The sequence below is a fragment of the Octopus bimaculoides genome, chromosome 7 (genome assembly GCF_046866305.1).
Source record: "Octopus bimaculoides isolate indiv1 chromosome 7, ASM4686630v1, whole genome shotgun sequence".
Taxonomy (NCBI): domain Eukaryota; kingdom Metazoa; phylum Mollusca; class Cephalopoda; order Octopoda; family Octopodidae; genus Octopus; species Octopus bimaculoides.
In genome coordinates this window covers 38665643-38692243 of record NC_142934.1, presented here as the reverse complement: position 1 = coordinate 38692243, position 26601 = coordinate 38665643, and the positions used below count along the sequence as shown (strand labels likewise).

Genomic DNA, 26601 nt, shown 5'->3' with positions numbered 1-26601 from the left:
AAAAGATATTACAAATATCATCTGAGAATTGTCTGCACAAACACATATACATACACACACACGCATCTATATACTATATGTATATTCAAATACAAATTAGAAGCAGCACTGGTGTTGTAAACATTATTGACCACACTAACACAATTTATGTGTTTTGCTTATTTGCTGGTATACTACGATTAAGGATGATTTCCCTAAAGTGCTGAATGTTAAAACACCTGAAAGTCATAGACAGGCAAGACAACTCACCCCTAATTCCATTCAGGAGCGATGGACATTGATGTTTTGCCATTTTTGTGGCTTATCAACATCATGTACCTGGACTGAAATGGAGATTAACTGAATCACCAGTTCATGACTATATGCAAAATAGTGTAAAAACCACTTGTTGTTATGCCCCTATGGTGCATATGTAGGAATAAATCCAAATATCAGTTAATAGCTGTGCTAGTATTACAAACGTTATTGATCACACACACCCAATGTATGTGTATGATCCCTGTTAGTGTATATGTTTTCATTCATGTACATTAACTACAGCATTAGAGCACATTGGTTATTATTTCTGGCAATGTAAGTATTTCCTAACACCCTAGTCACATTTAGTGATATTTATAATTTTCCTTTCCGGTGAAACATTGTAAACAGCTGTTTATATTAATATTATATATACACGTTAGCAAATTGTTAAATCATCCAATAGCTTGGATGATGGAAACATAAATATCAATAGTGAAGCAGATCTGGAAAAAGTCAAACAATCAAGCGGGCTGATGTCAGTATTGACAATTCTTGGTCAGAATTTTTCCAGACACTTATGGTCCCTGTTAGTGTATATGTTTTCATTTATGTGCATTAACTACAGGATCAGGATTAGAGTGCTTTAGCTCTCATTTCTAGCAGTGTAAGAGTCTCTTAACACTCTAGTCACATGTATGTGTATATATATATATATATATATATATATATATATATATAAATGTATGTATGTATACATATATATGTAGGCACAGGAGTGGCTGTGTGGTAAGAAGTTTGCTTCCCAACCACATGATTCCAGGTTCAGTCCCACAGGGCGGTACCTTGGGCAAGTGCCTTCTACTATAACCGCAGGCCAACTAAAGCCTTTTGTGAGGATTTGGTAGACGGAAACTGAAAAAAGCCCATCATATATATACATATATTCTGTTATTTGTTTCAGTTATTTGACTGAGGCTATGCTGGAGTATCACCTTTAGTCAAACAAAGTGACCCCAAGACCTATTCTTTCTAAGCCTAGTACTTATTCTATCCTTCTCTTTTGCTGAACCACTAAGTTGTGGGGATGTAAACACACCAACAACAGTTGCCTAGCAATGGTGGTGGTGGGGGGACAAACACAGACACACAAACATATATATATATATATATATATATATATATATATATATATATATATATACTAGCACTATAGCCCGGCTTTGCTCGGGATTAAGTTGGGATTATTAAGTTAATGAAGCTCTTTATTTCAAATCAAACGAAGTAACATCGACGTCAAATTTGAGTGAAATCCATTGAAATTGGTCAACTTTTGGCTGAAAATGAGTTGCAGACAATTTGATTGGGAAATCTCATAAGGAATCGGTTTATTGATTTTTTCCACTCATCGACTTTTTTTTCTGTAGTTTTAGCTCAGAGCTGCAGTCATGCTGATGCACCGCCATTATTTTATTTTTTTTCGTTTTGGGAGAACTTAAAGCATTCAAAGATCCCATGAGTCCTAAGTAATGCTGGCATCAAGTTTGAACAAAATGCATCAAAATTGGTAAAAGTTATGGTTGAAAATGGGATGTAGCCAATTTTAGTGGGAAGTCCTATAAGGAATCGGTTTATCGATTTTTTTTATCCTGATTAAATAGAAAACCCCATAAGGAATCAGTTTATTGATTTTTCACCCCAAATAGGACTTAACCGAACACAACATTGCTGATTCAAAAACATCTATATTTATACTTTAAAGTTGGTTTTCATAACCAACCCAGTTCTGCAGAATCATTGTCGCGACAGGAGCGCATGGGTTGGGAGTTTGATCGGCAGAGGTAATCAGGTTGCATATGCCAGCTCTTTTGAAACACCACCCCCATGGTGTAACCCCCTTTGCCCATGGGTTGGGAACCTTTCTAGCAAGGAAAATAGAATGCCCAAAAGGGCCCCCGATCCCCTGTGTCAGAAGCGGTTATGTTCAGATCACAACTAAGTATATATATATGGGCAACACACACACACAAACATATACGTACATACATCTATTGCATACATGTTTTTTGTATGCCCTTGCCCCAGCCCCTGTCCCACCATCACCCCCTACCTAAGTAATGCTATCAATTGAGGCAAATTTGGCACCTGGACGTAAGTTTTGTAAGAGGCCTATCTTCTCCCACAGAAATATGAGAGTGAGATCTCTCCTTTCAAAAACATGAACAGTTTCGTAACATTGTTTACAAAATAATAGCTGATCATTTGCGAAGGAGTGTGTCTACAGTCACGACTTAGGATTTTTGCGCTGGTAACTTCTGCTCTCTTCCATGTTCACGCACGACCAGCTATATGTCGCTATGAGTAGAGCAACAGATTCAGCTAATTTGGAAATTAGTTGTGGAGAAACGGAGAATATCGTTTATATTGTGTATGTGTGTATATATATATATATATATATATATATATATATATATATATATATATATATATAATTTTTCAAAGTAAACTCTATAATCGTTACCAATATAGCATAAGATTTCACCTCAAAAAATTTTTAACTTGATTCCTTAAGGATCGTTCTCCTTGTTTATATATCCAAAGTTTCAAATTTATACATTTAATAAAGAGATTCAACACCGAAGTTTAATATATCCATGTATTCATCCAATGTAAACATTTCTGTGTATAACTATATTTAACCATTAAAAATAAGTCAAATATATTAGTTGTACTTTAGAGCTTTATTTCATACTATTCTCTAAGGGTAAATTGATAAATAAATTAACAAATAATGCTCTGAAATGTACACATATTTTAAGACATACTTTTCGTTGGTTTAAATAAAATTGAAATATGACAAGGTGTTATAATGAATTATACCATAATAGTTAGTCCATGGACAGATCATACTAATATAATTTAATAATAGCAGCAAGGATTTTGTAAAATCCTTTTAAGATAATATGGTATAGATTCCCATGTTAGTTTAAGATTAGATATAATATATACCAAATTACAATATAAATTTAGATCCTTAAGTAGTATACATTAGTATATAATGTACAAATAACAGTTGTGGGCTTTACTTGAATTTTAGTGGCATTTGAGGATTGAGTTCAATTATAATAGAGAATTGACTATAACCTATAGTACATTGTAGCAATAATTTAGGAGTATTATTATTGATGATTTTGTTAAAAATATTTCACTTAGACTCTCTAAATTATCTGTTAATAATAATAATATGATTTTTAATAATGAAGATCAATCCTATATTTTGGCATAAAATTTGGGCAGTTTATAAGAGAAGGCTTACTAGATTGAAACTGGTTGTAGTATAATATTAATAATAATAATAATAATAATAATAATAATAATAATAATAATGGTATATAATATTGGATATGAAGGCAGGCCATATTTAAATATCAAATATTAAAGTTATAAGTAGCGGCTGGAATTTTGCCATTAAAATCTAGGCACAACTTAGTATGGATTAATTAAGGAATCTAATTAAAAATTTTTTGAGGTGAAATCTTATGCTATATTGGTAACGATTACAGAGTTTACTTTGAAAGATTATATTTACTTCTCGTCTTTTAGTAGACGCAGATACATAACCGTTTACCAATGGAGATTTTTGACATAGACATATCAATGAAGGACATACCCATCCCACCAAAAAAGATCTATATTGAGCAGCTCATCCATAAAACACATTCTTTTATAAATAGAATTCGATGGAGGACGCATTTTGGGGATAAAAAAGAAAAACAAAATGATATATCGAAAAATGAATCGAAATACACTAGATTGTTTAAGTCTAGAAGGAATCCGCCGTATAACCACAAATTAGATAAATTCGAAGAAGATATTTGGTCTGTCGTAAAGGGCATTAAATTTAATAGATCACCAAGAATGAAACAACACCTGAAATACCTAGAAGGAATTATTAAGGAAATAAGGAATACTGACAAAAGTCTGGTGAAATCTGACAAAGCAGGAAACATCTATAAATTGACTAGACAGAACTACAAATAACTACTGAAAAAAGAAATTGAGAAAAGTTATAAGATAGTAAATAAAAGTATACTTAAGAAGGCAAATATGGAAACTAAAGAAATAATGGAAAAATACAACCTGACAGATAGGACGGAACCATTAGTACCAAAAGAACCGAGATTCATTCTTAAGGATGATAAAGTGAATTTTTGGACACAACCATCTTTAAGACTTATATGCCCAACAAAATCAGACATTGGAATATTAAGTAAAAACATTATTAATAAATATTTACCTAAAATAATAATTAAGTTGAAGTTAAAATTATGGTCAAGTACGGACCAAGTAATAAGTTGGTTTAACTCTATTGAGGACAAAAACACACTAAATTTATTCAATTTGATATAGCTAATTTTTATAGATCGATTAATCCGATAATATTAAATAAGGCAATGTGGTTTTTCCATAAGAAGGCTGGACTTACTAGAGAAGAATTTAAAGTAATAACAGCTGCTAGAAAATCTTTTATTAGTTTTAACGATAAAATATGGATAAGAAAGGATACACCAGATGCTTTCGATGTCCCCATGGGAAGCTCGGACTCAGCACAAATAGCTGATATGGTGGGTTCATTTATTCTTTATGAATTAAACGATCAATTCCCTATGATTGGGGGGGGGGGGGTCTATATAGAGATGACTGCCTTTTATATGTTAGGAATTGCTCTAACCAGGAACTGCAGAGGATTTAGGGGTAGACTGGCTAGATTTTTTAGTAGAATGGGGATGAGTATAGTTTATGAAGATGATATTTCAGTAGCAAATTTTTTAGATGTAACATTAGATATTAAAAATGAGACATATAGACCATATCATAAACCTTTAACTAACCTAAAGTATATAAATAAATCAAGTAACCATCCTAGAACTATTATTGATAATTTAGTTTAAAATATTTCATTAAGACTCTCTAGATTATCTGCTAATAATAGGGTTTTTAATAATGAAGCTCATTTCTATAATTCAGCATTAAATAAGGCTGGTTATAAAGACAAAGTTTACTATATTGAAAATGATAGCAACAAAGTTAAGGCAGATGACAGTAATAACAATAAGAATAAACTCAATGAAAATAAGAGAAATAAACCCCAAAATTTCCAAAAACATAACATAGGTAATTTAAAATTTTTTAAGAATGATATTAGTAATTCTGATAATAATAAAGATGATAATGTTTGGTTCATAATCCCATTTGGGAGGAATATCAAAAGTAACTTGATTGCAAAGTTTAGAGAGGTGATAAGCAGACATTTCCCAAAGAATTCACACTATGGTAAAATTATTAATACACATATCATTAGATTTGGATTTTCAAATACTATAAATTTAGCACAAATAATTGCAACCCATAATTTTAAAATACTAAAATCTAAAGAAATAGGGGTGAATAGGGATTTAAACCATGATATAAATAGCAATAATAATAATAATGGCGATATTATTAATAATAGTGGTAATGTTTGTAATAGTAGGAATTTAATTACAGTAACTGAGGTAAACCCTAGAAGATTGAAATTTGAAGGACCTAATGCGAAGGTTAAAAATATAGTTTATCAATGTAAGGTAAGGACTCAAACAGATACTAGAAGATACCTTGGATGCACTTCAGGACAAATATGTAAACGAATATCTAATCATTTTAGTACCTTTAGAGATAGAAGGAAAATAGCAAGCACTAGTCTTAGTAAATACATCTGGGAACTCAAAGAACAAAATAAGCCATATTGGTTAGAATGGTCAATTATCGCGAGATCTTTTCCATATGAGAGGGGTAAGAAATACTGTTCGCTTTGTACTTTAGAGCTTTATTTCATACTATTCTCTAAGGGTAAATTGATAAATAAATTAACAAATAATGCTCTGAAATGTACACATATTTTAAGACATACTTTTCGTTGGTTTAAATAAAATTGAAATATGACAAGGTGTTATAATGAATTATACCATAATAGTTAGTCCATAGACAGATCATACTAATATAATTTAATAATAGCAGCAAGGATTTTGTAAAATCCTTTTAAGATAATATGGTGTAGATTCCCATGTTAGTTTAAGATTAGATATAATATATACCAAATTACAATATAAATTTAGATCCTTAAGTAGGATACATTAGTATATAATGTACAAATAACAGTTGTGGGCTTTACTTGAATTTTAGTGGCATTTGAGGATTGAGTTCAATTATAATAGAGAATTGACTATAACCTATAGTACATTGTAGTAATAATTTAGGAGTATTATTATTGATGATTTTGTTAAAAATATTTCACTTAGACTCTCTAAATTATCTGTTAATAATAATAATATGATTTTTAATAATGAAGATCAATCCTATATTTTGGCATAAAATTTGGGCAGTTTATAAGAGAAGGCTTACTAGATTGAAACTGGTTGTAGTATAATATTAATAATAATAATAATAATAATAATAATAATGGTATATAATATTGGATATGAAGGCAGGCCATATTTAAATATCAAATATTAAAGTTATAAGTAGCGGCTGGAATTTTGCCATTAAAATCTAGGCACAACTTAGTATGGATTAATTATAATGAAGAGTTAATTATAACTTGTAGTACAGTACAGTACAATATAGTGTGTTATTAGATCTTAAAGCAGGCTATATAAGTGTATAACTTGACAATAATAATTGTAGGTATTGAATAAAATACTAGAGATAGGATGGCACACTGTAGATCTCCATTAAGGTGAGAATTGTTTATAATTTATAATATGGAGTCCGTAGAATATAATAATTATATTAATATTGTCTGATTCAATATTAATATGTTAAAATATAACTTAAATGTAACACATGTGGGTTTTGAAAAAATTCGTAGAAGTAATTATTCCTATTGCAATTGAAATTAAAATTTTTTTTTTTTTTTATTATTATTTATGATTTATTTATGGCTCATATTTTATGGTACTATGTAGTATAATATTGGATTTTAAGGCAGGCATATCAATGTAAAATTTGTCAATAGTAATTGTGACTTTCCAGTGGCCCCTAAGATAATTTATGTCTTGAATAATTAATAATAAATAAGAGAAGTTTTAGTAATTTAGTGATTATTGGTAGTGGTGTAATAGTCATAGAATATGGCAAGGAGTTACCTCCCCTATTGCAAGTTAGTATATGTAAACAAAGGATTTCGTATTTGATAACGTTAAAAAGAGTGTGGTATAGATTTAAATTTTAAATTTGATTTTGTTCGATTAATTCATTATGTGTTTTTGAGTTTTTTTTTGTTCTAATGAAAATTATTCCTGATGACGTGTACGACAACTAATATATTTGACTTATTTTTAATGGTTAAATATAGTTATACACAGAAATGTTTACATTGGATGAATACATGGATATATTAAACTTCGGTGTTGAATCTCTTTATTAAATGTATAAATTTGAAACTTTGGATATATATATATATATATATATAAAGGTTACGAAGGGTATTGGAGTCAACCAAACCCTAAAGGTACAGGTAATACCGAGTAAGTGCTGTATACCGATTAGTTTTGCCCCTGACGTGGTTGCAACATAAGTGGGGAATATAACATGGGTCGTGTATTAGCGTGTGTGTATATAAAAAAGAATAAGATAAAGAGACCAATTTTTAATTCAGAAACTCTTTTTGGCATTGAACTGATGAGCTTTGTGATTGTCTCTTGTGGAATTTCTGCCCACTTTTCATGCAACAGTCCAAACAATTCATCTTTTGATTTAGGTTTCTGTTGAATTTTTCGTATAGCTCTATCTAGTATGCTCCAAAGATTTTCAATTGAGTTCATGTCAGGAGATTGGCTCAGCCAAGGAAGCTTTTTGATTCCATTTTCAGTTAGTCATTGTTGATTCCGTTTTGCTGTGTGGCATGGAGCCCCATCTTCCATGAATAAAAACTCGTTTTTCGTTATGTTATCATGTGAATGCATAAAGAAATTGTAGCTCACATTTGTTTTCATTCCTCCACTTCACTCTGTATTTCATATCTTCTCTATAATAACTATTACTTAAACATTTTTTCACACTGTCTCTGATGAAGGGATATATAAAATATCCCAGAAGCAGCTGCAAGACCTTCTCTTTATAAATGTCCTGAAAACTATTCACAGCCTTGGATTTTCAATTTCATTTTATATTATCTATCTGTATATATGTGTGTGTGTATATATATATATATATATATATATATATATATATATATATATTATCTATCTGTATATATGTGTGTGTGTGTGTGTGTGTATATATATATATATATATATATATATATATAATACAGGCACTCCACATACACACACATGCACTTACTAAACATAGACAAACATAGAGGGATACGCATGCGCAAATATAGACACATACAATGGGAATACAAAATACAACATGACTGATCGTTAGTAAGGAGGGACACACAAATAAGAAAGAAGAAAGCAAAGGACCACTGATGAGGTCACAGAAGTGTGATGAAAGAACTCTGGCTGAAAAACGATTAATGTAATATAAAGCTGAAGCAAATTAATACCAAATATATAGTGCGTGTGTTTTTATTGGCTAAACTGGCAACACGACCGTCTCCAAATACAACAATATATATATATATATATATATATATATATATACACATACATATATATATATATCTAAAGGAGCACTCCGTCGGTTACAATGATGAGGGTCCCAACTGATATGATCAACAGAACAGCCTGCTCGTGAAATTAATGTGCAAGTGGTCCTTACAATCATGCGCCAAATATCCTAACCACTAAGCCACATGCCTTCACTATATATATATCTTTTACTCTTTTACTTGTTTCAGTCATTTGACTGCGGCCATGCTGGAGCACCACCTTTAGTCGAGAAAATCGACCCCAGGACTTATTCTTTGTAAGCCTAGTATTTATTCTATCGGTCTCTTTTTGCCGAACCGCTAAGTTACAGGGATGTAAACACACCAGCATCGGTTGTGAAGCGATGTTGGGGGGACAAACACAGACACACATACATATATATACATATATATATATATACATATATACGATCGGCTTCTTTCAGTTTCCATCTACCAAATCCACTCACAAGGCTTTGGTCGGCCCAATGCTATAGTAGAAGACACTTGCCCAAGGTGCCACGCAGTGGGACTGAACCCAGAACCATGTGGTTGGTAAGCAAGTTACTTACCACATAGCCACTCATATTTTTTTCTTTTTTCTGTCAACTGGAATAGTAGCAGAATCACTGTAAATGTTTTACTGCATGGATTTTAAACTATGTTAAATCATTTGGAATGTCCTTTATTTTGAAGTTTCTTTATAATGATGTAATGCTTTCCTTAATCAATTAAAGGAGTTGTTGGAAACAGTTGTAATGGATTGATGCCTGTACCTCTACTGTTACTCATTTATATTTTATTCACCTATCTCAGAATCTGTCCTTTGTAAATATTATGGATTGTATATTTAATATAATGTACATGTCTGAATAGATATGGAACAGATTTCTTCACTCAGCTGAGTCTAATTTTCTACATATGCTGCAGGAATATCATTTGGCTGTACTTATGTACTAAGTTTGATATTTACATAATATTATTGTGTCATCATCATCATCATCATCGTTTAACGTCCGCTTTCCATGCTAGCATGGGTTGGACGATCTATTATTCTGACCTAATGAGGTGCCTCAATTTAAGTACTTAATTCAACTGAATCTTACTTATAGATATATATATATATATATATATATATATATATATGGTAGAAAATATTTTAGTGGAGAAACACACATAGTAGATATAAAAAGAGAAACAGATAAGATGAAAAAACACAGAAGATTTGTTTAACAGGATTTAAGAGTGTATTAAAGCCATGATAATAAAGATATACAATTTTGTACAAAATAAGGTTTTGTTTATTCATATTAGAAATGACTTAGATATGTTAAATCACCTGCCAGAAAGGATTGAGGAGGAAACAATCATGGTATCATTCGATGTGATTAATTTATACACCAACATACCCCATAGTTATGGAAGAGAAGCAATCCATTTCTGGCTGGACAAATATCCAGAAGAAATACCAGAACAGATCAACAAAGACTTCATAATTGAATCAATTAAATTCATCCTCCAAAACAACCATTTTATGTTTGACACCACTGTTTATCGCCAAAAATCTGGAATTGCAATGGGAACCAGGGCAGCCCCAACCATTGCCAATCGAACAATAGTCTATTTAGAAATAACAATATATCAGGAATCTTTTTCAAAATTTGGAAACACTCTCTCCCAATACATAAAAGAAATTTGGAAAAGATTTTTGGACTACTGCTTCATCCTCTGGAATGAAAACATAGATAAGCTCCTGAAGTTCAAAAGACTTCTCAATAACATTAACACCAACATACAATTCACAATGGAACACAACCATGAGGAACTCCCATTCCTAGACATACTGACTAAAAAGATAAACTAAAAAATAGAAACAAACATTTTTTACAAGACCACAGACACTAAACAATATCTATTATTTAGCTCATGTCACCCAAGACATATCAAAACTAATATCCCCTTCAACCTTGCAAGGATTTGCACCATAGTATCTGAAAAAAATACCAGAGAACTCAGATTGCAAGAACTTAAAAATGTACTCCAGGACAGGAACTACCCAACTCAACTCATAAATGAAGGAATTAAACGTGCAAAATTGATTAATATTAAAACATTAAGAAATGCCAAACACAACAACACATCTCTGCATACAACCCCAGAAACAAAGAAACATTCAATATCATCATTCAAAATCTTTCAATACTCCATAGGGACCCCAAACTTAAAAGGATTCTATGTAACCATAAAATCGTTAAGAGTAGCAAACAGCCTAAAATATTGATGAAAATTCTCACCAATGCCAAACTATTCTTTAGAACAACGGATGCAAGTGTCATAAAGTGTGGTCACCTTAATTGCAAAACACATCTCAATCTGTTGGAAAGATTGGAATTCCATTTCAGACAAGGACAAATATTCAAGATCAAATCTAACTTCACTTGCACCTCCCAAAACCTCATTTAAATAATTAGATGCTCAGGCTGCTATCAAAATTATATTGGATCAACAGGAAATTCAATCCAAAAAAGATGTATGGTCCACAGACAACAAATTTCCTTCCCACAATATCGCCAAATGTACCTCAGTCAACACATTGACGAATGTGCAGAACGATTACAACCATAATTTGAAATTTTCCCATTTTATCAACTTGCCTTCTGGACCTCAACTCAAGTAAGACTAATTAAATAAGCCTCATTTATCCAAAAATATAAACCAGAATCAAATATGAAACCATATTAAAAATAAATAACTTACCCTATCTAATGGAAGAGGTAAGAACACAAAAAATAGAAATTACAGATTTACTGCAAAATAAATGAGTGAACAGTTATCTCCCCTAGCAGTTTATCTCTTTCACCTCTCAGTGTGATGAGCACTGCAAAACCAGTCCTTACTTCAATTATGTTGGAAGAACAAAACCTTATTTTGTACAAAATTGTATAATATCTTTATTATCATGGCTCTAATACACTCTTAAATCCTGTAAAAACAAATCTTCTCTGTTTTTTCATCTTACCTCTTTCTCTCTCCCTCACTATATATATTTATATTCTTTTACTTGTTTCAGTCATTTGACTGCTGCCATGCTGGAGCACTGCTTTAAAAGGATTATAGTCGAAGAAATCAACCCCTGGACTTATTCTTTGTAAGCGTAGTACTTATTCTATCAGCCCCTTTTGCCAAACGACAAAGTTACAGGGACATAGACAAACCAACATCAGTTGTCAAGCAATGGTGGCGGGACAAACACAGACACAAAGACACACACATACATAAATATATATATCTATATATACACAGTGAAGGCACATGACCCAGTGGTCAGAGCGTTGAGCTTACAATCGCGAGGTTGTGAGTTTGAATCCCGGACCAGGTTGCATGTTGTGTTCTTGAGCAAAACACTTTATTTCACGTTGCTCCAGTTCGCTCAGACGTAGAAATGAATTGCGATGTCACAGGTACCAAGCTGTATCGGCCTTTGTCTTTCCCTTGGATAACACTGGTGGCATGGAGAGGGGAGACTGGTATGCATGGGCGACTGCTAGTCTTCCATAAACAACCTTGACCGGACTTGTGTCTCGGAGGGTAACTTTCTAGGTACAATCCCATGGTCAGTCATGACTGAAGGGGGTCTCAGTATATATATATATATATATATATATATATATATATATAGATCGATAGATAGATACATACATACATACATACAAAATTAAGAGGAATGACCACCAAAAGTGGACTCCTATATGCTAGAAATAGATGCCAAATCACCTAACCACGAAGAGTTTGTTCTCAAGAAAAAAAATTTCAGCAAGACGCCAGACTATAAAAAGGGCAAGACAAATAAAGATATACGAAATTTCGTATATTTTCATTTGTCTTGCCCTTTTTACAGTCTGGCGTCATGCTGAAATTTTTTTTCTTGAGAACAAACTCTTCGTGGTTAGGTGATTTGGCATCTATTTCTAGCATATAGGAGTCCACTTTTGGTGGTCATTCCTCTTAATTTTGTATGTAATATAATTTCAATTTTCGGATTTTTTTAAAATATGCTAGGCCACTGGTTTTAATTGATTAATATCAATTTCTACCCTCATTAAATTTTAGATAGATAGATAGATAGATATACAATGGGTTTCTTTTAGTTTCCATCTGTCAAATCCACTCACGGGGCTTTGGTCAGCCCGAGGCTGTAATAGAAAACACTTGCTTAAGGTGCCACACAATGAGACTGAACTCAGAAGCATGTGGTTGAGAAGCAAGCTTCTTACTACACAGCCATGCCTGCACCTATATAGTGTTGTATTTGGGGATGGTCATATTGCCAGTTTAGCCAATAAAGACACATGCACTATATATTTGGTGCTCACTTGCTTCAGCTTTATTTTATATTAATTGTATTTCAGCCAGAGTTCTTTTGTCACACTTTTGTGATCTCATCAGTGGTCCTTTGCTTTCTGTGCGTGTCTATGTTTAGTGTGTGTGGGGGGAATGTGCCTGCATTATTAGTATCTCCTGTTTATACACGTTCGTTTAATTTACTTTTATTTATTTTATTCATTTATATCTACTTACATTTTCTTTTCTTTCTAATTTTTTTGTATTTAATTTAATTTATTTTGTTAATGTATGTAGTTATTTAATTCCATTTATTTATCTGTGTATTGTATTATATTTTGTTCATTTTTATCAGTTTATGGGGATCTTATTCTGTCATAGGTTGTGGTGTGTTAGGGGTGTGTGCTAGTGTTCTATTCTAGTTTCCTATTCAGGCTAGGTTTATCTCCTATTATGTGTATAGCTTCTGTAATTTGTCTAAGCAATGTGTCTGTCCTATGTGTGGACAAGATTTTAACTTCTGTGCTGTTGAGTGAGCCCCCGTTTTCCTGCTCGGCATGTTGGTACAGAACAGATGAGCTCTTCTCTTCCTTAAGTTCCCTCTAATGTTCATTTTCCCGCTCTCCTATGCGCCATGCTGTCTCCCCTATGTACGTCGTTGTGTTGTTACTGCACTCTCCCTCTGTAAGTCTTATACTATAGACTACATTCCTAGCTTTACAGTTTGTTTGTGGGCTAAATCTACATGCAGTGCAGTTCCTATCATTACAGGGGGTTCTACTAAAAGGGTAGGTTCTACTGATTAGGGATTTGATAGGGTTGCCTGGCTTTTCTACAACCTTAATTCTTAGCTTAAATTTGTCTAGAGCCCTTCTAAAGTGGTATGCCAGTTCGCCTCTAGGGGTGGTGTTGACGAACATGACACTCTGGTATTTGTGGCTATCATACCATGAGTTGGTCTTCCCTATTTTCTTCTTAGTCCTTTTAATAGTTTTCCATGACTTGCTCCTATAGAGTGGGCAAATCTCATTCCTATTCTTATGTATGATAGTTTCAAATTTCCTCATGGCTCCTTTGTGTACTATGATCCTCCTTTCTTTATGGCTGTATCCTGAGAACTGCATGCAGTGGACGAAGTGTTGTAAGTGTCTCTTTAACTTTGTAGGGTCACACATGCAGGACACATTTCTCATTACTCTAATGAGGTCTGCCATCAATATATTGAATTTGGCATTGTCTGCAATAGCTGATTTCCAGTGGTTCAGGTATTTGGAGGCCATAGGTTTAGCATAGTGTGAATGAAATATTTTATTATTCAGTTTCCAGCCAGAGTTCTGTATCTAGTACTGGTAGTCTGTGGTTAGGGCGTTTGATAGGGTAGTCTATCGTGACCTTAATACTCTGCTGGATGGAGTTAGCTATTTGTTGGATGCTCTTCATAGTATTAGTTTCTATTTCTATTTCAAGAGTACTCTCTTGTGGGGGTGCCTTTACCACTATGTTGATATCATTGACATAGTGAGAGTACATGTTCATAAGTATGGAGTTCTGTGTCAGGTGCTCTTTAAGCCTCCTGTCCTGCTATACCATGAAAAGGTTGGCCACATCACCAGTGATACTAACCCCGATGGCTGCCCCCTCATCCTGGGTGTATATTTTGTTGTTAAACTTAAATGTGTGGCCTTTGAGGGTAACTCTTATACTAGTTCCTAGTGCATGTGTGATCATTTTCTTTACTTGATATTCGTTTTGGTGAGGGTCTGTATGCTACCCACTATACATCCTGTTAGGTTCCAGGTGTTGTTACAGTCATTGATCCTGCTGAGGAGATCTTCCGTGCTGTCACAAACATCAGATGACATCTGGATTATGGGGTATATGATCATTGAGAGGAAGTAGGAGATCCTGTAGACCTTTTCTCTCTCTTTATGTGCCTGTAAAGTTGTTACTTTCATATTGGCGATGTGAGGTTGCATTGCCTGGATATAGTTCGGCAAGCTGTCTTATCGACATCCTGTTGGACTTATCTGTGGAGAGGTATACCACCTCTCCATTCTTCATGCGCTGCATGAGCTTACATAGGCCACATGCAAGTATATTTCCGAGTTGTTGGGCCTCTGTCTTATTCTGTCTCTTAGTGTATAGTTCTAAAATCTGTCTAAGTTTGGTCCTAGCTATAGTGAATTGTACTTCCATGTGGTTACTAGTATGTCTTAGGAGGAAGACCCTTTTGTTAAAGGGTAGTGTTGTCCGATAAATACAGCTCATGTTGTAAGATTTGTCACATATGTTGAAGAACTGAGTGTCAAGGGAGTGGGTACTTATGTTGTTGGCCCTTCTAGGGCTATCTTCCTCATTACCACTACCACCACTACCACAACCATCATCAACCCCACCACTACTACCACCACCACTACCACCACCATCACCACTACCACCGCCACTACTACTGCTACTACCACTACCACTATTACTACTACCACTATTACTATCTCTGATTATTGCTATGTACCTGGTGTTGGTGTATGTATTGTTGGCATTAGTGTTGATCCTTATGTTTGCCTGTTGGTCCCTGCCATTCCCCCTGTTGTGGTTGTTGTTTCTGTTCCTAGCAGCCCTGTTTTCTGTTTCAAGTCTACTGACTCCCTGTCCAAGAATTCTGTTGCATTCAACTATACTCTCCCCATGACCCTACTTTTATTCTTGTCCTTGTGCCTATGGTCATCTGTGTGTGTGTCTGTATGTCCGCTCCGCCATTACTGTTGTTGTTGTATTCGACTTTTTTTCTCTGTTTTTGTATCTGTTGCTTGTGTTCATGTGTTCATTTTTGCTGTTGTCGTTTGTGTTGCTCTTGTTGCTATGGTTGTTGTTGTTGTCGCTTGTGTTGTTGTTGTACATGTTTAAATTCCAACATATTTTTGTATTTTTGTGAAAGACTTGGGGGTCATGGGGGTCATGATGAATATATAAACATATATATACACACATGCATATATATATACTTTATTGAAAAGCATATTACTCTACCTCTGGCATTCGAGTACTATTTTTTCCACATTGTTTCACATTTATGTGCTTATTCTGGTATCTATCTATCTATCTATATATATATATATATATATATATATATATATATATACATATATATATATATATAAGGGGTTTGTATGATAGTGTATAGATGAATATATTATTCAAAAGAATTCCAACTCTGTTTTTTATGTTTTATTTATATTCTTATAATATTAATGTAGGATATAGAATATATAGTATATATAGTAAAATGAAATGAAGTATTGATTGTCTTATTGAATAAATGAAATATTGAATATTAAATATTAAAGGTTAAGGACCTTGAAGACTGCTAAAATGTAAGAAAGTATACTAGTCCTTTAATATTTAATATTCAGTATTTCATTTATTCAATAAGACAATCTGTACTTCATTTCATTTTACTATATATACTATATATAACATATACTATATCCTACATTAATATTATAAGAATATAAATAAAACATAAAAAACAGGCAGAGATGGAATTCTTTTGAATAATATATATATATATATATATATATATATATATATATATATATATATATATAAGTGAAGTATACTGTTGCTTTTAGCCCCAGGAGAACATCTCCTCCAGCTGGCTTATCGACACACTTCTGTGTCCTGTCTATTTTTGCCAAGGGAAGTTATCCCTCCCATCTTGATCTGCGATACGTACGGACCCGCTGAAGAAGGGAAATAACCCTGAAACTCGGGTCCGTACGTATCGCAGATCAAGATGGGAGGGATAACTTCCCTTGGCAAAAATAGACAGGACACAGAAGTGTGTCGATAAGCCAGCTGGAGGAGATGTTCTCCTGGGGCTAAAAGCAACAGTAACATCCACCCTTAGGGGTCAGTCACATTTAAATGGCAAATATACTTCACTTTATCATGCAGTTACTGTTAATACCTCGTTCAGAGATTTAACATTGCTTCACGGGAAAATATACTGTAATGTCATTCGGCTGGCTTTATTTACGAGAAAAAATGCCAAAGGCCAAGTTTGATTGTCGATGGTATGTTGCTAAACAGCACCAACCGCAGAATCCGATGCATCAACTGTTAAAGAGAGGCGAGCATCAGGAACCAGATGTGCAAGCAAAGGAACAGAAGCTATTTCCTTTTTGAGTGATTCAAAAGAAGATAATGCCTCGGCAGATAGAGTGATAGAAGAATTTTTTTTGTATTTGCTTTCAATAGTTTCATACGCTGACAAGTCCATGCGTATCACGTCAGATTGACGATGGGAAGGATGACTTCCCGTTGCAAATACCGACAGGGCACAGAAAGTATGTTAATAGCCAGCTGGAAGAGATGTTCTCCTGGGGCTAAAAGCAACAGCAGCATTCACCCTTAGGGTCTAGCCACATTTAAGTGGCAAATATACTTCACGTCGTGCAGTTACTGTTTATACCTCGTTCAGAGATTTAACATTGCATATATATAAATGGAGTTAGACACAGATGTTATTCGAATTCTTTTGCTTCTGACATGCGTTTTGAAGATGTCTCTTGTATTATTCCAAAGGTACCTGAAGTAATTATACATTGGTGTATGAAATTTTTAATTTTGGAGTTGCTTGATGTGGACTTGATTCTGTTGTGATTGACTTCAGATACAATGACCTTATTAATATTTTTGGGGGATGGATGGTATTAACTGGATTAATGTTGGTATTGGTGAGTGTATCCCTGTTTAACAGGCTAAGATGCACCATTTTGAGCGTGGCCGTTGCCAGTACCGCCTGACTGGCCTTCGTAGGATTTTCGAGCAAGATCGTTGCCAGTGCCCCTGGACTGGCTTGTGCGGGTGGCACATAAAAGACACCATTTCGAGCGTGGCCGTTGCCAGTATCGCCTGACTGGCCTTCGTGCAGGTGACACGTAAAAGCACCTACTACACTCTCTGATTGGTTGGCGTTAGGAAGGGCATCCAGCTGTAGAAACTCTGCCAAATTTAGATTGGAGCCTGGTGTTGCCATCCGGTTTCACCAGTCCTCAGTCAAATCGTCCAACCCATGCTAGCATGGAAAGCGGACGTTAAACGATGATGATGATGATAGGCACAAGTGTGACTGTGTGGTAAGAAGTCTGCTTCCCAACCATATGGCTCTGGATTCAGTCCTACTACATTGCATCTTGGGCTTGTGTCTTCCACTATTGCCTTGGGCCGACTAAAGCCTTGTGCGTGGATTTTATAAACAAAAACTGGAAGATGCCCATTTGTGTGTGTGTGTGTGTCTTTGTGTCAGTATTTGTTCCCCCCCCCCACACACACACACTTGACAACCAGTGTTGGTGTGTTTACATCCTCATAACATAGTGGTTCACCAAAAGAGACTGACAGAATAAGTACCAGGTATGATAATAAATAAGTACTGGGGTCAATTTGTTCTACTAAAATTTTTCAAGCTGATGCCCCAGCAGGATGTCAGTTTAATGATTGAAACCAGTAAAAGATAAAAAAAGATATATATATATATATATATATATATATACATACATGCACACATACATACATACATACAAATATGTATATATGTATAAATACATACAAACACACACACGTGTGTATGTGTTTGTTTAGACCAGAGGTTCTCAAACATTTTGGGCCACCGCCCCCACCTCCTGGACACATAATACCCTCAGCGCCCCCACCCCTATTTTTATGTATAAATAAATATTTTATATTTTACTAATCTATATATACTATGAACCATTTGATATTTAATATAATATATAATTTGTATACAATACTATAGTAATATTATAATAAATTCAGTGTCTCCCAATCCACTGCCTTCCTCCTAACGCCTCCTTTTTCTCTACCGCCCTCCCCCCTCCCCTAGGTGCCAGCACCCACCTAGACTGTTTCAACGCCCACTGGAGGTGGGGAGCGTCCATTTTGAGAACCTATGGTTTAGACTTATGTATTTTATGTATGTGAGAAGCATATTTTTTATTCAAAATAACAGGATTTGGCTGATAAGAATTTAGCTTCTACTTATTTCTTATTGGTTCACTTTTAAAAGTGGTTGACAGCTGACATAAGGATTAATGACTTTGTCAAACTGCCATTATGGTTCAATAGATTCAAAAATTTTGTATTAGTAAAAGCTATCTGGCTGGATCACTGTTGTGATACATATTAACAAAGTTAGTCATGATCGGTGTGGAGGAAAGTTGAAATATAATTTAACAAATATAAATTGTCTGTTTGGAACATTAATATCTTTAGAATACCATGCAGAGTAGCAGCAATGGTAAAGTGTTGAACTGAATGTCTTACAATATTCAGTTATAGTATTTAGTCATACATCTTTGGTTTCTGAATCCAAATCTTATAGCTGACCTTGTCTTGTATCCAACCCAGTTTTATAAAATAAATACCAATCTAATATCGATGTTGAATTGGCTACACTACCCCTTAATCAATCATAATGTAGTGTTCTTATCCATTAAATTGTACTGTTGAGATGCTAAGGGGCCAAATGAAATTATCAGTAATTCATTTCACATCCTGTCTCCCTTACTGCATTGTCTGTAGTGAAAACACTTAAACCTAACTCAGCCTAACAACCTCGCCACATCACCAGAGACTGCAGTCAAAGTATAGTGGTGAAATTAACTAGGCTGTCAATGATATATTCAAAACTAGCTCTGGAGAAAGCATCCAAGCTAACTAGGTAAAATGAAATTTACATCTAGTGGTGCTCTTAAGATTTCATCGGTTATAGAACTCATTTCTAAGACAAAACAACAATTTTGGTAGAAGAAATAAATAACATTCCTGATCTTGAAATTGCATTATGAAAATAAAATCATGAAATATAAAGATATCCTTACAAAAGAAATGTTTATGATATATATATATAATGTATACTTAAATATATTTTACATTTTTTTTTTCAAGTGGCCAGCAAGGACCATTCAGATGTTGACTGCTTTGGAGTAGCCATTCTTTCACATGGTAGAGAAGGAGCTGTTTATGCCACAGATGGGTCTGTACCACTTAATATTCTGGTACTCCCTTTCAAAGGAGATAGAGCTCCCAGTTTGGTTGGGAAACCAAAGTTATTTTTTATTCAAGTAAGTATTACATCTACATAGCTTATATTTTTACTGTTATTAGAAATAGGAGCTGTTTGTTATTAGAAATAGGTGCTGTTTGTTATCAGAAATAGGAGCTGTTTGTTCATTCTGCTTAAAATTGCAATTAAATCTCCTTCAAATCAGTGCTACTATATTCAAAATAGCAGGACTCATTTCATGTAGTTTTTGATCCATTATCACCATTTACCCTCTATTTTCCATGCTTGTTGGAATAATGTCTGAATAAAGGACAGATGGTCACCGCTGAAATGTATTTGGTCTGCTTGATTGGGCCTTACCTACGGCTAACCAATAATAACTCTATTAAAATCAACATGGACACAGACATGATCATAACCATGTTTCTGAGTTCAATCCCACTGCACATCATTAGCAGTCTTAAGTTGATCAGTATCTTATGAACAAAATTTGGCAGATGAAAACTGTGTTGAAGTTTGTCATGCAACTGGATATTAAAACTAATGGTGATGATGATGATGGCAGCAGTAGTGGCTGTGCATGAATGCCTGAGAGAGTGTGTGTTCTACCAGTATACATCAGTAAAATACATAAATATTGGCTAGAAAACCTAAAGCTGTTACTTTTGCACAAAGCTTATTGTGAAATTTGTTCTATACCAAATTACAAACATTCCCTTACCACTCTCACTATCAAAAATACAGTGACGCAATGATTGAACAGTTGAAAACTCTAATGATGCTGTTGTTCTAATATTATAATAACAGTCTACATACATATTGAGGCCTTGTAGTATAAGATAGTATATATACTATATACCAGGGGCGTGCACTCTCAGGCATGCAATGAGAATTTTTATTAATCACTACAATTGTTTTGACCCATCTAGCATAGATCCTTCATGGGTGGGATACTTAACAACTGGTTCAGGAGCACCTGGCGGTGTAGATGTGTCTCTTCAGGTGATAGATATAACTCATTAAAATAACAATTCTGCAAGGTATCTTCTCAGGTCGTGTAAAGAAAAGCAACAAATTAAAGGATATAGCTTCATTAATATAGAGGATCAATGATAAAAAATAAGATGCCAAAAAAAAAAAATGGACACACATTATAGCAATAAAAGTATTAAATATAACTGTTAATGGATATGGATGTATACAATCCTTGGCATATGTTGTATGGTGCATATACACTCACTCATACAAACTACAAACACCCACATTTCTCTGTATAAACACATATCAAAAGGTTCCCAGACTAGTTATGTTTAATAAAAAATAACTTATTTACTTAAGTTTTAACATCAACTCCTTCGAAATAATCGCCTTGCACAGCAATACACTGGCCCCAACATTCCTGCCACTTTTGGAATCCAGTCTGGAACTCGTTTTCTGTAAGCAAGTCAAAGACCTTCCACGATTCACACTGGGTTTTAACAATGGTGACCTTTGAGCTGCATTTTCATCTTGGGAAAGAAATTGAAGTGTGCAGGTACTAAATCTGGCGAATAGGGTAGGTGTGGAAGTGATACCATGTTTTTGGTGAGAAACTCATGAGTGAGGAGAGCTTGGTGACAGGGTGCATTGTCATCATGAAGAATCCAGTTCTTCACACTCCACAGAATGTCATTCCTCAAATGCTTCAAAATATCACAGAACTCTTGATTGACAGTTTGGTCCTGGGGGGCAATTTCACATTTCTGGTGGTGGGGTTTGATGCTTATGGCAGGTCTTCCATCTCACTCATCATCTTCCAGCAACATTCTTCTGCTTTTAAAGCACCCATACTAATCGAAACATTGCCTACAACCCATTGCCTTATCACCATATGTTTGCCAAAGCATGCTCAATGTCTATGTAGCAGACTTCCCAAATTAAATGCAAAATTTCGTGTTGGCTCTTTGTTCCTATCCATGACAGACTACAGCATACACATGATCACAAAGACACAAATTTCACAACATGTGAAGTTAACACAGCAATGTCACTTACCACACTGCCTCATGAAGGTCACTGCTAGCTTTCACTGTGCACATAAGTGTGCTGCCATCTGTTGGTGCATTACAGAATTAATCCGGGAACGTTTTGACATCACTTCATATTGTTACATCCTTGCCAAGGACAACTTAATATTATCCCCAACCTCAGCTTTGTGTAGCTTTAAGAAATATTGAATCCCTCTTGTCTTTATTGACTAATTTCTCGTTAGCACAGATCAAACAGATGTTGGTATTTATTTGCACTTTCTATTTTATTGTTTCTAGGCATGTCGAGGAACCAAAATGGATGATGGTGTAGAAGTAGTTGATGGTTCTTCTTTCACTGAGGATGATAGTGTAGATGCTGTAGCTTCAGCTGATGTCATTATGAGAACAGTTCCAACTGAAGCTGATTTCCTATTTGCATATTCAACCACCCCAGGTAAATTACTGTCTCTTTGTTGACTTTACATAATCATAAATAAACTCCATTCATCTGAGACTGAAAGATAAAGTAGAAAGATCCATTACTTAACACCTAAGTTCCAGGTTTTCCTGGCACCTAAAATTGTAAATAATGTTTAATATATACTTTGTTTGATTGGATTCAAAGACAATTTATTTTAGGAGAATAAATCAGCAATTGAGTTATACATATCTTTGTTTATATAAGAATTTTTTTTTTTAAATCAGACAATGAATGTTCATTTCACATTTGAAATCACTAATCAATCTAGCAATCAAATATAATCTTTTAAAATTCAAGCCATTAGTTGCTGCTATTGTTGTTGTTTAACCCTAAGCCATCCATGATCAAACAGATCTTCATGCCACAATCTTCTCTAATGTCATAAATTGCTATAAACAATGTGCCTCCCAGCAAAAAACATTTCAGTGAAATTTATAGTTGCTAATCTGGCATTGCATTAAGTCTTCTATCCAATTTTTTTTCTTCATTCTTTCTATTTGACATCCATGTTTTCATAGCAAGTATAAATTATAGTTCAAATTCTCCTTGAATTGGTTCAGCCTTAAATTTTCTCTGGGTTAATAGAGTAAGTGCTAGTAAAATGTCAAGAGCACTTTGACAATTAATCTCTGATAAATAAATAGTTGCTCCTACAACTTCATGGTGTGTGGGACATCACTGAAGACTTGGTCTTCAACTAAAACAACAACTAGCAATATATCCTTCTGAAACACTTGTTATTTTTATAAAGCTGCCATTAGTTAACAGTGATGAAGTATCTATATATATAAAAATGAGAATGTATGTCTGTCTGTGTGAATCCCTAAAACTCGAGAACTACACAACCAATTTCATTCAAATTTTACACATGCCTTACTTAGGGTCCCGGTTGTGTTTTTGTCAAAAAAACTTTTTAACTTCTTGCATAGTTCGAGCCCACAGCAACATAATAGCTCCTCCACTATTTAAGTATTACGTGTCAAAAGTGAAACAAAAACACTCATGTCAAATACTTTCACTTTAAAAATGAAACTATTCCACTAACTGAAACAATCACATTTCGATACTGTAATGACAGATACTTTCACTTTAATGGTGTATATATATGTATATATATATATATAGAGAGAGAGAGAGATGTATATGTACACGTATATGTATAGATATATATATATATAGATATAGATCTATATGCATACATGTATATGTATACATATGTGTAGATGTATATAGATATAGATGTACATGTAATATGTACACATATATACATATATATACATGCATACAGATATCTATACATATATACACCCATCACACACATTAGTCATTTGTTTTCTTATCCAAAACTACGTCAAAAGTACTGAATGGATCTTTATGAAATTTGGAAATTATATTCTATGCATAACGGCCATAACCCCCATGAAAATTCATATATTTTTGATGTTGATGAAATTTTAACCATACATATTACACACAAATAAAGTAATGTTTCTAAAATTTCTTCTTCTTAGAAGTTACAAAGACCCCTTCATGGGGACTTCACACCCACAATTTAGTCATTTTTCCTAAGCAAAGACGAATACAGTTGTACTATTGGAAGCTGTAGGGTCACCCGACCATAACAGATGAGCATTATTTGTAATTCAACGGTACAACAGTGTAAGACTATCCATTGTGATTTCTGCAATGTGGTGCATATATTGTCAAGTAAATGAGATGCATCTTTGCCTCCACTGATTCACTTGCAAAGTGTTGAGTAAAATTATTTCGTTGCAGACCTCTTTGAGTCTTTTTGTTATCACTGCGACACATAGTCCCCAGTTGATAACATTGATTTCAAGGCCTTCCCAGATGAGTGACTGGTTGTTCTAAGACATTTATCGATTATAAATTTTTTCTGCACAGTTACCTATCGGTATAGTGATCATTTGCAAACTCCAGAGGTGACACTTTCATTTCCCTTTACTCCAAGCGTCACACATTGTTATTTCAATTGGGTCATGCACTTCCAATTGCTATAGATCCGTAATGCATCTTACAGCTGTGCCTGTCACCTGTATGGTGAGGAATCCTACATTGGGGAGTAGTAACAACTAGGCTAGGGTAGCTGACTGATTATCATGATCATTCGTCTTTTCCTTTCCTGTAGCTTTGCTCTCTTTTTCAAACCCAGTGAACATACATATGTTTTCTATTTCAAAGAAATTCAGACAATACATATTACACACTAGTTAATAAGATTCCCAACAATTCAACTTCTCTGGTTGACATTAATACACCCACCCCTAATAGGGGCCTTAACTCCCACATTTTTCAGGAGAAAAATCCTTTTAGGGTCCATGTAGTGTCTTAGGCCAAAAAAATTTTTAACTTCTTGCATAGTTCGAGCCCACAGTAATATCATATCTCCTCCACTATTTCAGTATTACGTGTCAAAAGTGAAACAATAGCATCACTCTACTGTAATGTCAGATACTTTCACTTTAACACTGAAACTGTTCCACTATTTCAGTATTACCTGTCAAAAGTGAAACAGTAACATGTCGCTACTGTAATTTCAAATACTTTCACTTTAATACTTTCAATTTCATACTGAAACTATTAAAGTGAGACTATACTCTCACATATATACAAGCATACTATAAGACCCAAGTTAAAAACATTCCCAACAATTCAACTTCTCTGGTTGACATTAACACACCCATCCCCAATAGGGGCCTTCATTCCTACATTTTAGAGCTCCATGAGCTCCATTTTTCAGGAGCAAAATCCTTTTTACAGGTTCCAGAAGACTGAAATTTTGGAATATGCACATAAAGATCAATAGTATGGGATACATGTCTCATGATTAGAATTTTTTTAGGGTGTGTAAAGAGGGAAAGAACCCTCATGTGCAATTTTCATGAAATTCGAATCATATGTATTCCAGTTCCTTACAGAAAATATAACACAAAATTCTCATTCTTCAATTGCATGTAACACGGGCAAGTATAACTATATCTCTGCTAGTATAACTATATGGTAAAGCAACAGAGCTAGAGAATTGTGTTAATAATGTTAGCCATAGAACTGTAACATAGTTTTAACTATGTGAGATGAACAACTTATGACTAGTTCTTAACTAAATGGTCATTAACTTTATTGATTTGGTGATCGATAATTTTTATTCATTGTATAAACATTAACTACTCTTATCACAATTACTTCAGGCATTTTGAGACAATGCAAATCTATTGCAGTAAATAACATGCTAACATGCTCTCAAATGGTGAACTGATACCACATACAGCCAGTCATTCACACTCTTACAACTTGGTGCATCAGAAAGATTTCAGGTTAAGTCCAAATTTCAGAATTACAATCAATACACTCTTACACATGAATGTCTGTAGTGAAAGAGGTTGGCTGCAGTACAAGTTCACTGGAATAGTTATGCTGTAAGTAGTAGCATCATTGTATGAATCCCCTTCATCTCAAGACAAAGACACACACACACATATAGACACACATACACACACTCACACATATAAGTGGCTATAGGTGCAAGCATGACTTTTAGGTGCTAGCATAGCTGTTTGATTAAAAGCTTGTTTCCCAACTGCGTGATTCTAGGTTCAGTCCCACTTCCTTGGGCAAGTGTCTTCTCCAATAGTCCTAGGCCAACCAAAGCCTTGTGTGTGTGTGTGTGTGTGTGTGTGTGCATGTTTGTTTGTGTGTATGCGCATGTATATACATGTGTGCATATCTGTGTCTGTGTTACTATCTCTTT

At 34.2% G+C, this 26601-nt stretch overlaps 1 protein-coding gene across 3 annotated transcripts in view; it reads left to right on the top strand.

The window, feature by feature from the left end:
- LOC106876459 (caspase-7) overlaps nt 1–26601 on the top strand; it is a 360978-nt gene that overhangs the window by 311998 nt on the left and 22379 nt on the right. For all 3 annotated transcript variants that reach the window (XM_089355229.1, XM_089355227.1, XM_052969504.2), the window contains 2 exons: nt 20225–20400; nt 22649–22805. In XM_089355229.1, the coding sequence (XP_089211355.1) occupies nt 20225–20400; nt 22649–22805 (333 nt within the window). The remainder of the gene's footprint in view (nt 1–20224; nt 20401–22648; nt 22806–26601) is intronic.